The sequence below is a fragment of the Bufo bufo genome, chromosome 10 (assembly GCF_905171765.1).
Source record: "Bufo bufo chromosome 10, aBufBuf1.1, whole genome shotgun sequence".
Lineage (NCBI taxonomy): Eukaryota > Metazoa > Chordata > Amphibia > Anura > Bufonidae > Bufo > Bufo bufo.
The window spans coordinates 129,472,288-129,491,879 of record NC_053398.1 but is presented as its reverse complement, the minus strand read 5'-3'; the positions used below and the strand labels follow the sequence as shown (position 1 = coordinate 129,491,879).

The window sequence follows — 19,592 nt, the reverse complement described above, 5'->3', positions numbered from 1 at the left end:
AGATGCGGACCAGAACAATGGTCGTGTGCATGAGGCCTTACAGCGCGAGTATTCGGCAGCTCCCGTCCTGACCTCCCAGCGCTGCCGGGGTCGCATGGCGTTATATTGATTTATGATGCTATGTAACCCTTACAGTTCTGGAATGTATTGGATAACAATGACATAATGCTGTCCGTGAAAGGGCCTTAGTCTCTACACCCAAGTGCTAAATGGATTATGGGTCGGAGAACCCACACTGTCAGTCCGTGACCCTAACCGATATACCCATGTCTGATCAATGCATAACCCGGGATCAGGCGCCGAATAGACACAGAAGGGTCAGAAGAAGGATATCGTGCCGGTATTGTCACAGGGCAGTTTGGTCTGTCAATTTTTTTTTTTAAATGTGCGCCCTATAGACGAGTCCCTGTACATCTACAGGAAACCGTCTCCTTTCCTAAACTGATCGCAGCAGCCACAACCGGAGCAAAGTCATTAACGGCTGCCCTACATTACAGATCCACCACGGCCTACAGCCTAGAAATAGCTCTGGATGACTGATTTCCAAAAATAACATTAGGATTTTTGTATTTTATTATATATTTAAAGGGCATCTGTCAGCAGTTTTGTCCCTATGACACTGGCTGACCTGTTACATGTGCTCTTGGCAGCTGAAGGCATCTGTGTTGGTCCCATGTTCATATGTGTCCGCATTGCTGAGAAACATGATGTTGTATTATATGCAAATGAGCCTCTAGGAGCAACGGGGGCGTTACCATTACACCTAGAGGCTCTGCTCTCTCTGAAACTGCTGCGCCCTCTGCAAGTTTATACTGCCTGCTCCTGTCAAAGTGACGAGGGAGAGGCAGTTGCAGAGAGAGCAGAGCCTCTAGGTGTAACAGACAGGGATCAGCAACCTCCGACACTCCGGCTGTTCTGAAACTACAACTCCCAGCAGGCAAACTTGCTTGGCTGTTCTCTGAACAGAAGTGAAGTGAAAGGAGCATGCTGGGAGTTGTCTAATGACAATGGCGGGGAAAAGAAGGAAGGATCGGGCATGTTGGCTTTCACCATGGCTGATCTTTTTCTTATCACAGGAGCTGTCTGGCAGATGATCCCCATTGAGAACACATGCACACTTGGCCAAGATGAGCATGCGTGTGTATGGCGGATTGGGAAGAATGTTTGTTGGCTGTGTGAACACGCTGCTGAGGGTGTATGAGAAGCTCTGGCTCCATCTATAAAAGATCACGTGTACTGTGACGAGGGCATGGCCGGCTGTGTATTATGGGACATTCTCACCACCATGCAATTATCCCATTATGAACGCAATGTTAATTACACCAAATAAGCGTGTACAGAGTAAGGCTTGGGGAATCTGAGGTCGGGAGCTTCTGTAGTACAGCCCTCGGCCATACACCATTTATAAGAAAACATGGCGAACACACCCGTCCGCTTCATGTAATATGTGCATGAGCTGCAGTACCACACCCAACCTGTGGACAGGTGTGGCACTGTTTGTTCAAAGTTAGCAGCAATGGTTTTTAGTTTTTTTTTTTTCTAATCTTGGACAATCTCTTAAAGGGGTGGTGTCATCTCAGACATTGGTGGCATATCGTTAGAACGTCAGGTGCAGTTCCCACCTGCAAAGGGGCCCCCAAAGGAAAGGTGAGTACGGCGCGCCCGCCGATTAATTCTATGGGAGTTCCGATAATGGCCGAGCGAGCACTCTCAGCGCGTGAATGCATGCACGGCCACCTCTCCACTTACCTCTAAGGGGTAACAAAAACGGATGACGTCTGTGTGCATTGCATATTTTGCACAACGGAACAGCCGGCCCCTAATAGAACAGTCCTATCCTTGTCCGTAATGCGGACAATAGAACATGCACACGTAGTAACTTCCGTTTTTTTTGCGGACACATTAAAATGAATGGTTCTGTATGCGGTCCGCAAAAAAAAAAATAGAACGGACACGGAAAGAAAATACGTTTGTGTGCATGAGCCCTAAGGGAGAGCCTGAAATAGTCGGCTGTTATCGGAACATCCATAGAGGTGAATGGAGGATGGCCGCGCTTGCGCAGTGTGTTCTCCTTTACTCTGGGGGGGGGGGGCCTGTTCTGGAGATAGGAGTGGGTCCGACCCCGGGACCTGCTTCTCTCTGACAGTGGTGGCATATCCTAGCAATATACCACCAATGTCTGAGATGAGACAACCCCTTTAAAGGGACTCTTGAGTAAGGAGGAGCGAAGCAGAGGTTTTCAGGTTCGGATCCGTTATGCGGCTCATAGATTTCTATTATGTCGGAATGCCTCTTAAAGGCTTCCGTGGTGCATGCCGTCAGAGAATTCCGTTATATTCCGTGATAACAGAATCTATGACCGAATTCCACCAGAACCCGAACACCGAACACCGAACCCGAAAACCTACCTGCTCCTGAGCTATTAGTTGCCAACAGTCCTGAATTTGCAGGGACTTTCTCTAATTCTCAGACCCAGTCCTAGCAAATTAGTGATGTCCCAGACTGGAAATGGGTGTGGCCTGTGTAAACCCTGCCCATAAGAGGGTGTTGACACTGGTTTGGCGATTCCCAGTGTGGGGGCTTACATGGCCCTAAATTACAAACTGCAATGTTAGGTATGCAGACCCCATTATGAGTCAAGAGTAAGCACATCGGGCCCCCTTTTTGAGACAAGGGGGTCCATCATACAACTCTGGATCCGTCGCAGCCGCAAGGCTTTCCTTGTGAATGGAAGCCGTGCCCCCGGAGAGGACATATTAGGAAGCCGTGCCCCCGGAGAGGACATATTAGGAAGCCGTGACCCCGGAGAGGACATATTAGGAAGCCGTGACCCCGGAGAGGACATATTAGGAAGCCGTGCCCCCGGAGAGGACATATTAGGAAGCCGTGACCCCGGAGAGGACATATTGCTACACAGACCTACAGGACTCGCAATGGCCATGTATGTTACCTGATCCGGGCGCAGTTCTTACCTGTGTCTCCGTGAGTGATGAAAGGGGGGCATTCCCGGTAGTCCCTGGGGATAGAGAAGAGCTCAGATTATTTCACATGACCTTCTACATCACGAGCGGTGATGTGTACTTGATATAGGACCACTGGTGTGTAGGAAAAATTTCGGCTTAAAAAAATAAATAAAAAAAAGGTGTGAAAATTTAGAGTGGCTAAAGTCAGGATGAAGCTGCTAAAGCCTGCTCTTTTATGTTGTCGATGCAATGAAATGGTTAATCCCTGGGCCGGCGCCAGCAGGGTGTGTGCCCAGATAATGAGCTGTAAAGAAGGTAACAGGACGCTCCGACGCCTTCTCTGAATTCACTTGTTTGCATTGTATTCCGCGTCCAACACAACGGATTCCCGGAGACAAAGCTGAACAGAAGCCGAATGCAGAGCGTGAAGCCTGCACCCCGCTGACCGCCATCGTGACGGCCTGTAGGGACTCCGCACTCTATAGGATCATATAGGATAGCTGATCCCCCCCCCGGGCCGCCCATATATTCTTATGTGGCTGAAGAGCTTTTGAACACATCCTACCAGCCCTTTAGGTAAATATGGCGTAACTGCACGTCATGGATTAGATTGCATTGAAGGGGGTGTTCCATGATTAGTATAAAAATATGAAATGCACACATACCCTAGTACGTGACAGCCTCTTTCTAACAAAGCTAGAACCAGCCCTGCACCTCACATGGATCCAGAGATCTCCCCCAGTGATTGCTGGCAGCTCAGGGAGCGTGTCCTTTCTGCTGCAGCTTCCCCCCTTTAACTGTCACAGCTTCTAACAGTAGATAAGGCTGGTGGCAGTTGAAGATTTAAACTGAGCATGCGCGACCACCTCAGCGAGGCGGACAGAGAAATAACAAACAGCAGGTGGCGCTGTGCACCATTCTACAAAAATGACCCCGTCCTATTGCCCAGGCCCCTCGTATACATTATACTTACCTGCTCCCCGGCACCCGCGTCGCTCTGGATCCCTGCAAGGCCGCCGCTGCATCTCGGATCAAAACATCCGGCCTGTTATTGGCTGCTCCACCCTGTTGCCAGATCTTTTGATCCGAGCGGAGGGCAGATGCAGCAGCGGCCGTGCAAGGATCCGAAACGATGTAGGTGTCACCGACAGCTCTCTGAGAAGATCTGGCAGACGTTCTTCTGTACCTCTTGCATGATGTTCTTTGTTTTGGTTTCACTTTGTCATCTCCTTTCCTTCTCCCAGGTGTCACCTATTCACACTAATTGCCTCCCTTTATATTCCCTCCCATACTGCCTCACTTTGCGGTTTATACTACTTCCTGGATTGAAGTGTTCACTGCTAGAGACTTCTGTTGCTGCTTGTTCAGATAAGTCCTTTCTTGTATTGTGTTTCTTTGCTGGCTTGATTCTAGGTGACCCTGACTCCCTCCGTATTAAGTGCAGGGAGCCGGTGGTCGTGTCCCCTCACTATTAATAGGGTTTTCAGGTGTCACACAGTCTAGGTACGAGGGCATGCAATCGTCTACCTCTGAGACCCTTGTATGTGCTTAGCAGTCAGGGTGAGCTCTTAGGGTTTTATAGGGGTCACCTTTATGCTCCTTAGTTTGGGATCAAGCCAGTCGGATGTTTATCTATAACTTCCAGCTATCTGCCATATCATCTGCGACAGTAGGTGCTCGGGAACAGATAAGTATAATGTATTGGGGAAGGGGGGGTCATTAAGGGTTGGATAACCCTTTTAAGCCACATGTTAAAAGCGGGAGTCTGGCATTGACTGATAGCTGGGCTATTACCGGCAGGATTGAAGATGAGCTTGATTCTGGCCCTTTTACCCCTAGATGCCACAATCAATAGTGAGTGGGGCATCTAGCCTGCTAGACAGAGGAAGGGGGTGCACTTTTTTACCACCACCCTGCACGTCTCAGTGGCTCGGTATTTAAAAGCATATTCCAGGATTGGGTCCCCCTAATGTGTGGTACCGAAGGAGAGAATCGCCTGCTTCCCACTGGCCCGATCCTGCGCCCTGGATCTGATCAGCACCTTCCAGGGTCACGTGCACCGCTGCAGCCAATGACTGGCCTCAGTACTGATGTGCCCTCTAGCGGCACATCTCTGCTGGTCACATGCTGCTAGGGGAACCGTCCCTGCTGATGCCAGTCATTGGCTGCAGCGGTGAATGTGTCCCTGCCGGACTAAACAAATCAGTCACTGAACAGAACTAGGACACCGACACTGAAGGGGCGGGAAGGAGGCGAGTGTGATTCTGTACTTGGTTACCATATGCTAGAACAGGGATGTCCAACCTGCGGCCCTCCAGCTGTTGCAAACCTACAACTCCCAACATGCCCGTATATCTGTAGGCTGTCCGGGCATTCTGAGAGTTGTAGTTTTGCAACAGCTGGAGGGCCGCAGGTTGGACATCCCTGTGCTAGGGGTCGTACTTGAAAACGGACCCGATCCTGGAATACCCCTACAAGGGGTTAAGGAGGCCACGATCTGCTCGCCTTGAAAAACTTGTTTGTGGCCCCGAGGACTCTGCATGAGACAACACTCAGCACAAACACTCGGCTGCATCTTGTTTGTTTCAAAATCTGTTTAAATACGAAACGTAAAAGTCAAACTTCCTGCACAAACAGGACCGAGCTCCAAGAGCATCGCTCATAACGGTGTGTGCTCAGCGTCAAGAGGGCAGCGCGAAAGCCTCCAGCACACAGGACATCGCCCCACTCTCACCTAAAGATTTCTTCCACCACTTCAGCGACAATCCTCAGGGATCTCGCTATCGGGCCACGTGCACGCGATGCTTAATATGCGTAGAAAATCCACAGCGTGATACAGGATCGGCTGAGCAGACGAGATTTTCAGAATGGAAATTGAGCCGTGGTGCGAGTGACCAATGGTTTGCGCGGATTTTCAGCGCAGATTTCGTGCTTTGCAATGAAAATAGTAACGCATGCAGATTTTGGTATGGAAATGCAGGATGATGAAAGTCTCCTGAGATCTTCCAAGTGAATGTCCACGCTGGACCGTATCCAGATTAGACTCCACACATGGTACAAGAGGTGGAAAAGGACTCTACTCAAGGGTCACATCTATCTGACTCTACATAGTATAACTGGCCTTCCAACAGGACAGTCCCCGATTCCAGGCACTGTCCTGCTGTCCTAGGAAGGCGGCCGTAGTCCTGATTTTAACTGTATCTGCATCTTCAGGAGCCAACTATAGCTGAATACAATGGTGAAGTAGGTGGGTGTCCGTTCCCAGCTCCACCATTCACCCTGCGACCCCCTACCATCAATGCGGACACAATGGGGTGAGGTCACCGTGTCCGCGGCGAGCCACAGACCGCACTGCCTGGAAGATTCTTACACGGAGGGATGAGCTACGTTCGGCGCGGGTACGGGATAGGCGAGTATTGGTTTCGAAGGCAGTAATAGGGCATAATACTGCATGGGGAGGCACTAAGGGCACATCGTATAGCATGGGGGCACTAAGAGGGATCATACTGTGTGTGAGGTACTAAGGGGGCATAATACTGCAATGGGAAACAAGGTGACATCATACCATGCCAGGGGCACTAATGGGGCATCATACTGTGTAGGGGGCAATAAGGGTGCACAAAACCGAGAGAGGAAGCACTAAGAGGGCATCATATTGCTTGTGGGCGCACTAAGAGGGATTCTACTGTGTGGGAGACTAAGGGGGCATAATACCATGCCAGGGGCCTTAATGGGGCATCATACTGTGTAGGGGGCAATAAGGGTGCACAAAACCGAGAGAGGAAGCACTAAGAGGGCATCATATTGCTTGTGGGCGCACTAAGAGGGATTCTACTGTGTGGGAGACTAAGGGGGCATAATACCATGCCAGGGGCCTTAATGGGGCATCATACTGTGTAGAGGGCACTAAAGGGGCATAATACTGAGTGGGGAAGCACTTAGGGGGCATCATATTGTATGGGAGCCCTGAGAGGTATGATACTGTGGGGGGACTAAGGGGGGTATCATACTGTGTGTGAGGGACTAAGGGGGCATAATACGGCAATGGGAAACACTAAGGCAACATCATACCATGCCAGGGGAACTAATGGGGCATTATACTGTGTAGGGTGCACAAAGGGGGCATAATACTGAGTGGGGAAGCACTAAGAGGGATCATACTGTGTTTGGGGGACTAGAGGGGGACATAATACTGCATGGGGTAGCCCTAAGGCAACATCATACTATGCCAGGGGCACTAATGGGGCATTATACTATGTGTGGGCATCATACATTAGCCAGAGGAATTAAAAGGGGCATTGTACTGTGTGTGTGGGGGGGGGGGGGGGGTAATTACTGTCTGGAGGTACTTTTACTGTGTGGGGGGCACTAAGAGGACATTCTCACTGTGTCGGAGCACCACTACTCTGTGTGGGACACAACGTGGCACTATTATGGTGGTGTGCACACAGCTGTCAGTGTAGGGAAGAATTGCGAGCATGCGAAGATAATTAGCTGTCATTTACCTGCACAGCGACTTACGGATGAGTAATGTTATTATTGGGATAATCTGCGGTGATGTGTTGTGAGAGATGAGTAATAGCGGTACTATGATACTCACTGAACCACGTGCAATACAGAACCACCTAAACTAAACAAATCTCCCTCCTCCACTCACCTAGTGGTGCAGATAGATGTGAGGCTCCACAGCAAACTGCCCAATACCATCCCTACAATGAAGCATGGTGGTGGCAACATCATGGTGTGAGGTGTTTTTCAGTAGCTGGGAGACTGTTCAGGGTTGAGGGAAAACCGAATGGAGCAAAGTACAGAGATATTCTTAATAAAGACCTGATCCAGAGTGCTCTCGGCATCAGACAGGGCTGAAGGTTCACCTTCCAACAAGACAATGACCCCAAGAACACAGCCAAGACAACACAGGAGAGACTTAGGAACAACTCTGTGAATGTCCTTGAGATACCCAACTGACTTGAACCCAACTAAAACTTTCTGGAGAGACCAAGACTGGCTGTCCACCAACAGTCCCCATCTAACCTGACAGAGCTTGAGAGGATCTGCAGAGAAGAATGTGAAAAAATCCCCAAATCCAGGTGTCCACCTTGTGGCATCTTATACCTAAGAAGACCGGGAGCTGGAATCACTGCCAAAGAGTCTTCAACTAAGTCCTGAATAAAGGGTCTGAATACTTTCCCTTCTCAATAAATTAGTGAAGATTTCTAACGTTCTGTTCTCACCTTCCCATTAAGGGGTACTGAGTGCAGAATTATGGGGAAAACTTGAACTTTTTTTTTATTTTAGCAACATAATAAAATGTGACATCTATGCAGACATAGCAATGGTCTTCAGAGGAGTAACTTGAAGCTCCTTAGCCCCCAACCCAAAATCTGTAAGACTGGCCCATACACAATACACACATACAGGCTTCGGCAAGTGTGCATATGTTCTGAATTGGGAGAAGGAAATCTCCCTGAGAACAAAAGGATCGGACATGTTGAAATCCAACTGCTTGATCATTATCTTCCCCAACATCTGCTATCGGAGGAAAGGAGGCCCCATACTCCTTAGCTGATTGCCGGTCTTGTTCCACTGATACACATCTAATGTTCAGGGTCTGCTTAACAGGGTTCCTACAAAGTCAGGTACCATGGCCTGGTGTCACATTCAGGTGTCGGAGGGAAACACCACAACGAACATAGGAGGGAAAGGGGTGAGGGAATTAGGCCTGGAAATTAGGGAAAGGGGCACCTCCTAGAAAAACCCTAATCAAAGTCCTGACTAACCACCAGTATGAACAGACCCCAGAGGTAGGTGGTTTCATACACTGGAATACCTAGTGTCCTAACTCACCCTATAGGACCCTGGTACTAATGTCAGGACTGAGACAACCTGTTCCTCCAAAAGGAAGGACGAACAGGAGTGGGAGAAATAACAATAAATAGAGAAGGTTAAATGACCCTAATAGAAGGTACCAAGCACCAGAAACACCACAGACGTCATTTGATCCAAACAGAAAACATGTCAGATCAAACCACGTGTTGCCAGTCTCACCGATCTCCTGCCACCTGTCGCGGGAACGTCCGTGACACCTGGGTATGACAACTGCTGAAACCCCCGGAGGAGCAGTGGATGGGAGTGGTAGTGGCATGCAATAAGCATTCACAGCGGCAATCCTCACACCGATGCTCCCTAGGGCCAGGGCAGGGATAGGAGGACCCACCTTTTCTTCCCTCGGGGCACACCCTGTCTGATGGTAGTTGGGGTGCCCTTGGTGTCGCATGTACGGTGCAAGTGCAAGGCCGGAGATGTAGGTGCTGTGTCCGGCGTATGGCGGAGTCAGTAACCAAGCCAGTTGTAGAAGATAAACAACTCTTTACTTAAGTGCAGAATTGGAGTTGTAGTACATTCAACGGTATCAAAACATCATTATTCTCAGTGCAAATCCTACCAGATAGCAATGTATGGACACAGACTAGGATGGGGATTGTAGTACTCCTTCCCTCTATCAGTCCAAAGTCTCTCTCTGCAGAATCTAGCAATATTATTCTGGCTGTAATTCCCAGGCTGTGAGGTGTCTTAGCAATGTCCCTCTCACTGCAGTAAAGTCTCCATCAGCAAATACCTTACTGACTGACTCCAGTACTCGGCCATGCAGATTCTGGACATTTGAGTTCTCTCCTGTCTCTTTTCCTGGACTAGAGATGGCTTGCTTCATGCAAATATCCTCAGAGACAGAGATTCTCTGGAACTCAGGCCTAGTGGAGTGAGCACATGGAGCCTCTCCTCACTTCCTCCACTAGCACACTACCAACTAAGCTAGGGGCGGACCTAAGTCCAACACCCAGCTTACTACAGGGGCAGAGTCAGGATTATTAACCCTGACTAATCCATACAGAGAGATGCTGGTACATTACAACCCATTAACATATTCATTAACATTACACAACAAAAACTGCACAGCCACCTCTGCACCCGCTGGCATTCTGCAGTGGGATACTGTTGGTGTTTGTTGTGTATCATGAGAAGGGAGGTAGAAAACTGATTTTAGATTGTCAGGAGTCACAGGGGGATTTCTGGTCCTGATGGAGTCTTCCTCTGATGCGTTCAGGATAATTACGGATCGTGCCATTTCTATTGCACCATCCTTCTGTATGTCAGCGACACTTTCTGTTTGCAGAACTGGAAATATGAGCTCAGGCATCTCAGCGCCTACACTTGGAGGAGGCTATGGAGCCTACAACTACTCCAGGAACCGAGACAGAGGATCCGTCTGCCGCCCATAGTAAAAGACGTAGGTGGTTCTTCAGGGAATGCATTAGCTCTGTCTCTCCTGCATTTCCAGGGCCAGCTTATGATTATATTATCTCGCCAACTGAACCGTAGGTAGAAAAATGCAGGAAAGACACGCACTATGTCTCTCTTGCATTGCCAATCTACCCATGTGCAAGCCATGATTCAGCATCAACCTATAATAGATGGGTCATACCAGCTCACCTGCCCTTCTCTCCTCTGCCACCCTCTGTGCCATACTCAGCGCATCCCTCCTGTGCCACCTCCCTTGTCTGCCTGGCATGCTGTATTGGGCCATGGTCACTTGGATCAGCCAATGTTCAGCTAACCCAGGGCCCCCCCCCGCTCTCCAGCATCCTGTGCCTGAGCAACAGTGTCATTTTGTTCATTGCACCCTGCTGGACTGTATTCCTGGCTTCTGATGCTGCTCGTCTTCACCGCCTCCTGGTCACCCTCTGCCCGCCTGACTACGACTACGGTCTACCGAATTTATACCATGTCCTGGTGTTATTTTCTAGCATCACATCGGCTGCTGCTAACAGAGACTACTCCTGCGGTTGTGACCTCGGGGTTCAATGCGTCGAAGTCCAGATCGCCGTATAGGGGTTAATGGGTGAATACTCTGCTCCCAGGATTAGCTCCAAGTCCAATCCCTTGCATCAAAACGGGGTCACAGCAGCTTCGTAAAACCGTAAATGACCGGAATGTCCTCCGGTAATGAGAACAGGCCCGATGCCCCATAGAGCTCAATCTACGTACATATATATATATATATATATACTCTGATAGAGATGGTGGGAGCCGGGACAGAAGTTATGTGCAGCACCGGAATGTGTGAGTCAGGAGAAAAGGATGAATCCCGCTGAGAGGAAATGATCCGCTTATTATCTTCTTATTACAGTTCACCTGGGAAGCAGATGATGCAGAACACTGTGCTCCCATCTTGCAACTTCAGGAATACTGTGTCCCACAGACCTCACTGGGTCACGACAGGCCATCAGTATCACAGCGCCGTCCATTGTATAGTGGACGGAGCTGGTTACTGCAGCGCTGCACTTACCAACTCCGTCCACTACACAATGGAGGGCGCTGTGCAGTTCCGACACCAGAACTACTCTCAAACAGCTGATCGATAGGGTGTCGGACCCCCATCAATATTAAAATCCTGCGCACAGCACTTGTCCATGAGCTGTGTGGTTATGCTGCACTACCCGACACGGCCTATGGACAAGAGTGGTGCTGTTTCTCCGACAACCCCTTTAAGGAGTCCATGCTGAGTGCATTAGCAGAGGGTGCACGTATTTATAGACACAGACACCATTTATAGCCTCTGATTTTTACTGAATGTCTTGCCTAATGCATTGCACTGGAGATTGTATTTCCCAAATGCATTTAGCGCGGTGTGCGACAACCGCTACGGCCCGTCACTCCGCACACAACAGAAAAGAAGAAAACCGTATGCCGGAAATGTGAAGCTTCTGTATTCTGCGCTAGGGCGTGAGGTTCATTCTGAGGACTGGTATTCCAGTAATGTACAGTGTTTATAGACATGACCGCTCTGATGTCATCGCTGCCGTGAAAGGTGCCGCCCAGTGTCGTGGGTTTCGGGCTCCTGTCCTAAAGCTAGGGCTACTGGGCGATACGTGTCCCATGACGCACTGCGACATCACCTCTAACGATGGTCGATTTGGTTCTGTTCTGACCCGGGACCTTAAGCCGCGTCAATACAACTGTTGCAAAAAATCCTAAATCCGAATTTTGGTCACGAGGCTAGGACGACATTGCAATGTTGGTCGCAACTCATGAAGGGGATTGGGGTCGTGACGCATGTCGCATAGTCAAAGATCACAACATTACACGGCCAAATATCACAATGTAGCGCTGCAGCATCGCAACTGATGAAAGTGAACGGTGCAAACATCATAGTATAGCACTGGAGCATCGCAACTGATAAGTGAAGGGGTCGCAACGCACATCGCACAGCTAAAAATCACAATGTAATGCTTCAGCATCGCAACGGATGAAAGTGCATAGGGGTTACATCGCACAGGCAAAGATCACAATGCAACTGATAAGTGAATGGGGTCGCAACGCACATTACACACCAGAGACCGCAGCGCTGCAGCATCACGATGGATGACAGTGAATTGGGTCGTTGCGCAGTTAAAAATAGCAATGTAATGCTTCAGCATTGCAATGGATGAAAGCGAATGCGGTCGCAACGCACATCCCTCGGCCAAAGATCACAGTGCAGCGCAGCAGTATCGCAAGTGATGAAATTGAATGGGGTGGCGACAAATATTGCGGAATGTAACGCTGCAGCATTGCAAGGGATGAAAGTGAATGGTGTCGCAACACGCGTCCAAGGATCACAGTGCAGCGCGGCGGCGGCATCGCAACTGATTAAAGTGAACGGGGTCGCAACGCACTTTAATGTGGCTGCGGCGGTTCACAGCCATCAGCTTTTCCACCTTTTAGAGCACGTTCACACCTGCAGGACACCCTGCGCGTTATCCGGGAGTACTACAGTACCAGGGGATCTCTGCCAAAGGGCGAGAAACAGTCAGCGCTAGGACTTGGAACAAACAGTTCTACAATGTGTGGAAATTAATCAGCGCGTTCAAGGATTCTGCTTGCTGTCAGTGAATGAAAACATTCTCGTTTACAACCAGAGGCTTGACAAACCTAAGGGCTCATATGCAAAAAACATATGTTTCTTCCACTTCCGTTCCGTTTTTTTTTTTTTACAGGTCCGTATGCGGAACCATTTATTTCAATGGGGCTTGCAAAAAAAAAACGGAAATGACTCCGTGTGCATTCTGTGTCCGCATGTCCGTTCCGCAAAAAAAAATAGAACATGTCCTATTCTTGTCCGTTTTGTGGATGAGCCCTAATACTGAGAGGTTTCAGAAGGGCATATCTGCCTCCACTTCTGACAGTTTGGTACAATGTATCAGGGAAGGCTTCATGGGCTACCTAAAGTTATTCCTTCCCACAGATGGGGGATAACTACTAGTGGTCCTACGGTAGGTCAGGGGGCCCGAAATGCAGGGTGAGCCGCTGCCGCTCCAGTGGCCCCTGTAGACTGCCAGGTCCAGCGCTGCTCCCTGCACTTCTATAGAGAACGAATGGAGCGGCTCGGCACATGCTCAACCTGAAGCTCCATTCATTTCAGGGGAGACCCCCATTCTCGGGATCAGTGGGGGGGGGGGTCCCAGCTCTAATAGTTACCCCTGTCCTACGGATAGGGAATAACTCGAAATAACTGGAATACCCCTTTAAGGCTGTCTACCTCACTACAATGAATGCAGTGGCAGCAAACTCTCGGAAAAAAAAAATATGTTCTGAACGGCGTTCTCATTCACTGACAGCAAGCAGAGATATTGAAAGAGGCAATGGACCAAAACATAAAGCGTTTTGGAAAGTTGCAGAACGTCTCATAACATAATGATTACGGGACCACTGATACTGTGTTTTGCCTGGCGCAGTGCCTTAGGGGGCGGGGCATGACACATCCACTCCTATGTCATGCTCCGCCCTCTCTGGCTTTGGGGATTTTTAATGCATTATTTACATAAAACAGGTAAAACTCCTGATTAAATCTTTCCTAGCCTCTCCTGACATGGCCGGCTATTCCCCGACTGCGCTGAATGCTCGGGGGACCCCTTCAGCTACGTAAATGACAGGTTGAGGGCTCGCTCGGTGACGGTCGCCCTCTGCACAGCGTGGCGCACATCTGTCTTTGGTTTACTGCTGATGCGCTCGCTGCAGTGGGGGGGGGGGGGTGAAGCCGGAGGCTGCTGCATGGCGCAGGCTGTAAACAATGGGCAGGTGCAGAGCCGTGATCTTGGCACCCGTTCACACCCGCAAATAACGAGGTGCAGGGTCACCGCCACAGATTTGTCCGGTAACTGGATATCCCCCCGATGGCAGGGTTACCAGGCATTCCTACACTGCAGTAACGTAATACCGCCATCGCAGGGGAGATTCGATTGCCTAAGGCTTATATGGCGGGGAGTCATTCACCTCATTACAAAAGCAACATCTCCAGGCGAAGAGGGGTTAATGCCGTACCGCTCTACGCATATAGGGAACAGCAGCAGTGCAGGATTTAAAGGGGAATTACAGGACGTCTCATAGTGGCGGAGCAGAGACCCCCTATAGTAAATACAAATGGAGCCTGACTACTTATAACCTTTGTGGAACTACAAGTATCAGCATACATGGAGAGCGGCCTAACTTGTAGCATTGCAGCGGTCACTGCCATGCAATCAGATGTAGCAGAGCATCCCTCTCTCAGGAGGACCCAACACGTCCATGTCTTACACAGGCCCCCCATAGGCTTTAATGGGAGGTGTGTAATTCTTTGCGTGCCCTGTGGTGGCGCTGCAGGAAAACTGGACATTTTGGGGTCCCAGACACTGAAAACACACCCCAGTACAAAACCTGCCATCGGAAAACATGCCTACAAATGTAGCAGAGCTGAACTGGTTATTAACTGCATGAGGATATATTGCAATATCTCTCTACATTCAGATAGGTTTCCTGCAGTCCCATGTAAAACCCACAGATAACACTTTGCATTATGAGACAAACTGAGCTCTGCTACATCGGCATAAACGTACATGTCCTGACGGTCTCTCAGGCTCTTTCTTTCCAGACTCTCTATCACTGCACTATTACTACTCCCAGCATCCGGCCCACTGCTCCACCGTCCTCGCTGACTGTTACTACATCAGCTGCCCCACAGAGGGCGCTCTCATTGGTGATCTGTACATCAATGCATGACCTGGTTTCATCAGGAGCCCTAAGCTCAGTGGTCCTGATGGATAGGTGTAGTGAAAATGCTTTTACTAGTCCTAGTGAGAGAAGCGTAGTGACCGTGCTCTGCTGTGACTACAGGGAAAAGAGTAGTGAGCATAGTCTGCTGGTCCTAGTGGGAAAATAGTAGTGAGCATGCTCTGCTGTGACCAGAGGTGAAAAGTGTAGTGCTCTGCTGGTCCTAGTGGGAAGAGTAGTGAGTGTGCTCTGCTGTGATTAGTGGGAAGAGTAGTGAGCGTGCTCTGCTGGTCCTAGTGGAAAGTGTAGTGAGCGTGCTCTGCTGGTCCTAGTGGGAAGAGTAATGAGCGTGCTCTGCTGGTCCTAGTGGGAAGAGTAATGAGCGTGCTCTGCTGGTCCTAGTGGGAAGAGTAGTGAGCGTGCTCTGCTGGTCCTAGTGGGAAGAGTAGTGAGTGTGCTCTGCTGGTCCTAGTGGGAAGAGTAATGAGCGTGCTCTGCTGGTCCTAGTGGGAAGAGTAGTGAGTGTGCTCTGCTGGTCCTAGTGGGAAGAGTAGTGAGCGTGCTCTGCTGTGATTAGTGGGAAGAGTAGTGAGCGTGCTCTGCTGGTCCTAGTGGGAAGAGTAATGAGCGTGCTCTGCTGGTCCTAGTGGGAAGAGTAATGAGCGTGCTCTGCTGTGATTAGTGGGAAGAGTAGTGAGCGTGCTCTGCTGGTCCTAGTGGGAAGAGTAATGAGCGTGCTCTGCTGGTCCTAGTGGGAAGAGTAATGAGCGTGCTCTGCTGGTCCTAGTGGGAAGAGTAATGAGCGTGCTCTGCTGGTCCTAGTGGGAAGAGTAATGAGCGTGCTCTGCTGTGATTAGTGGGAAGAGTAATGAGCGTGCTCTGCTGGTCCTAGTGGGAAGAGTAGTGAGTGTGCTCTGCTGGTCCTAGTGGGAAGAGTAGTGAGCGTGCTCTGCTGGTCCTAGTGGGAAGAGTAATGAGCGTGCTCTGCTGGTCCTAGTGGGAAGAGTAGTGAGTGTGCTCTGCTGGTCCTAGTGGGAAGAGTAGTGAGTGTGCTCTGCTGGTCCTAGTGGGAAGAGTAGTGAGTGTGCTCTGCTGTGATTAGTGGGAAGAGTAGTGAGCGTGCTCTGCTGGTCCTAGTGGGAAGAGTAATGAGCGTGCTCTGCTGGTCCTAGTGGGAAGAGTAGTGAGTGTGCTCTGCTGGTCCTAGTGGGAAGAGTAGTGAGTGTGCTCTGCTGGTCCTAGTGGGAAGTGTAGTGAGTGTGCTCTGCTGTGATTAGTGGGAAGAGTAGTGAGCGTGCTCTGCTGTGAATAGTGGGCAATTACTGATTACCAGAAATGGGGGGGTCTCTCCTTTTTACTCGGGACCCCCGGGCATGTGATCGGAGGGCTCCAGTAGTCAGACCCCCAGCAATCACATGTGATCGGAGGGCCCCAACAATCAGACCCCCAGCAATCACATGTGATCGGAGGGCTCCAGTAGTCAGACCCCCAGCAATCACATGTGATCGGGGGGCTCCAGCAGTCAGACCCCCAGCAATCACATGTGATCGGAGGGCCCCAACAATCAGACCCCCAGCAATCACATGTGATCGGGGGGCTCCAGTAGTCAGACCCCCAGCAATCACATGTGATCGGGGGGGGCCCCAGTAGTCAGACCCCCAGCAATCACATGTGATCGGAGGGCTCCAGTAGTCAGACCCCCAGCAATCACATGTGATCGGAGGGCCCCAACAATCAGACCCCCAGCAATCACATGTGATCGGAGGGCCCCAACAATCAGACCCCCAGCAATCACATGTGATCGGGGGGCTCCAGTAGTCAGACCCCCAGCAATCACATGTGATCGGGGGGGCCCCAGTAGTCAGACCCCCAGCAATCACATGTGATCGGGGGGGCTCCAGCAGTCAAACCCCCAGCAATCACATGTGATCGGAGGGCCCCAACAATCAGACCCCCAGCAATCACATGTGATCGGGGGGCTCCAGCAGTCAGACCCCCAGCAATCACATGTGATCGGGGGGGCTCCAGCAGTCAAACCCCCAGCAATCACATGTGATCGGAGGGCCCCAACAATCAGACCCCCAGCAATCACATGTGATCGGGGGGCTCCAGCAGTCAGACCCCCAGCAATCACATGTGATCGGGGGGCTCCAGCAGTCAGATAATACATATTACCGGGAGCCCCTGGTTCGGGGGGCACGTACTATAATATACGGACACACACATCTAGGTTTCCTGTGCATACAGTCTATTCTGGTAATCAGACTGTCAGCTCTTGGAGCAAGGCTCCTGTCAGCGCCAGTCGGTCACTCACCGGCGGGGCTCTCCGGCACCACGGTGACTGTCCCGTCCCGGTGAAGCAGCAGGGAGGCCGGGTCCCGTATCCTGGTCCGCGGGGAGCCGCCGGCCAGCCCCCGGGCACACTGGTAGCACACGGCCCACGCCTGCTCCTCATTGATGGGCTGCTCGTAGGACTTCAGCACCTCCTCCAGGGACAGCTCCCCGCGCCCCCCTCCGGTCCCGCCGCCGCTGCTCTTAGCCTTGGCCATACGGGCAGCTCCATCACCGGGCGCGCAGCGGGCAGCTCTCCATCAGGAGTCCGGTGCAGGGATGTGCAGGCGCCGCCTCCTCCGAGCCCTCCTACCGGGCACCGTCATCAGCTGGGAGGGGAGGGAGCAGGCGGCGCCCGGGGAGAGGAGACGGGGTACACTGCCGGAGTATATAGTGTATACTGCCGGAGTATACGGGGGTCTATAGTGTATACTGCCGGAGTATCCGGGGGTCTATATAGTGTATACTGCCGGAGTATACGGGGGTCTATATAGTGTATACTGCCGGAGTATACAGGGGTCTATAGTGTATACTGCCGGAGTATACGGGGGTCTATATAGTGTATACTGCCGGAGTATACGGGGGTCTATAGTGTATACTGCCGGAGTATACAGGGGGTCTATAGTGTATACTGCCGGAGTATACAGGGGGGTCTATATAGTGTATACTGCCGGAGTATACAGGGGGTCTATAGTGTATACTGCCGGAGTATACGGGGGTCTATATAGTGTATACTGCCGGAGTATACAGGGGGTCTATAGTGTATACTGCCGGAGTATCCGGGGGTCTATATAGTGTATACTGCCGGAGCATACAGGGGGGTCTATAGTGTATACTGCCGGAGTATACAGGGGGTCTATAGTGTATACTGCCGGAGTATACTGGGGTGTATATAGTGTATACTGCCGGAGTATACGGGGGTCTATAGTGTATACTGCCGGAGTATACAGGGGGTCTATAGTGTATACTGCCGGAGTATACGGGGGTCTATAGTGTATACTGCCGGAGTATACAGGGGGGTCTATAGTGTATACTGCCGGAGTATACAGGGGGGTCTATAGTGTATACTGCCGGAGTATACGGGGGTCTATAGTGTATACTGCCGGAGTATATGGGGGTCTATAGTGTATACTGCCGGAGTATACAGGGGGTCTATAGTGTATACTGCCGGAGTATACGGGGGTCTATATAGTGTATACTGCCGGAGTATACGGGGGTCTATAGTGTATACTGCCGGAGTATACAGGGGGTCTATAGTGTATACTGCCGGAGTATACGGGGGTCTATAGTGTATACTGCCGGAGTATACAGGGGGGTCTATAGTGTATACTGCCGGAGCATACAGGGGGGTCTATAGTGTACACTGCCGGAGTATACGGGGGTCTATATAGTGTATACTGCCGGAGTATACAGGGGTCTATAGTGTATACTGCCGGAGTATACGGGGGTCTATATAGTGTATACTGCCGGAGTATACGTGGGTCTATAGTGTATACTGCCGGAGTATACAGGGGTGTATAGTGTATACTGCCGGAGCATACAGGGGGGTCTATAGTGTATACTGCCGGAGTATACGGGGGTGTATATAGTGTATACTGCCGGAGCATACAGGGGGGTCTATAGTGTATACTGCCGGAGTATAGGGGGGGTCTATAGTGTATACTGCGGGAGTATACGGGGGTCTATAGTGTATACTGCCGGAGTATACGGGGGTCTATAGTGTATACTGCCGGTCCGGAGTATACGGGGGTGTATATAGTGTATACTGCCGGAGTATACAGGGGGTCTATAGTGTATACTGCCGGATCATACAGGGGGTCTATAGTGTATACTGCCGGAGCATACAGGGGTGTATATAGTGTATACTGCCGGAGCATACAGGGGGGTCTATAGTGTATACTGCCGGAGTATACAGGGGTGTATATAGTGTATACTGCCGGAGCATACAGGGGGGTCTATAGTGTATACTGCCGGAGCATACAGGGGTGTATATAGTGTATACTGCCGGAGTATACGGGGGTCTATAGTGTATACTGCCGGAGCATACAGGGGTGTATATAGTGTATACTGCCGGAGTATACGGGGGTGTATATAGTGTATACTGCCGGAGCATACAGGGGTGTATATAGTGTATACTGCCGGAGTATACGGGGGTCTATAGTGTATACTGCCGGAGTATACAGGGGGGTCTATAGTGTATACTGCCGGAGTATACGGGGGTGTATATAGTGT

At 50.6% G+C, this 19,592-nt stretch overlaps 1 protein-coding gene across 2 annotated transcripts in view; it reads right to left on the bottom strand.

The window, feature by feature from the left end:
- SPIRE2 (spire type actin nucleation factor 2) overlaps positions 1-17,644 on the bottom strand; it is a 43,374-nt gene extending 25,730 nt beyond the window's left edge. The window contains exons 1-2 of one of the 2 annotated variants that reach the window (XM_040410601.1): positions 17,344-17,644; positions 2,973-3,016 (exon numbers count right to left, since the gene is read on the bottom strand). In XM_040410601.1, the coding sequence (XP_040266535.1) occupies positions 2,973-3,016; positions 17,344-17,578 (279 nt within the window). In that variant the 5' untranslated portion in view covers positions 17,579-17,644. The remainder of the gene's footprint in view (positions 1-2,972; positions 3,017-17,343) is intronic. The other variant, XM_040410602.1, reaches the window with a different exon arrangement.
- Between the last annotated feature and the right edge of the window lie 1,948 nt (positions 17,645-19,592).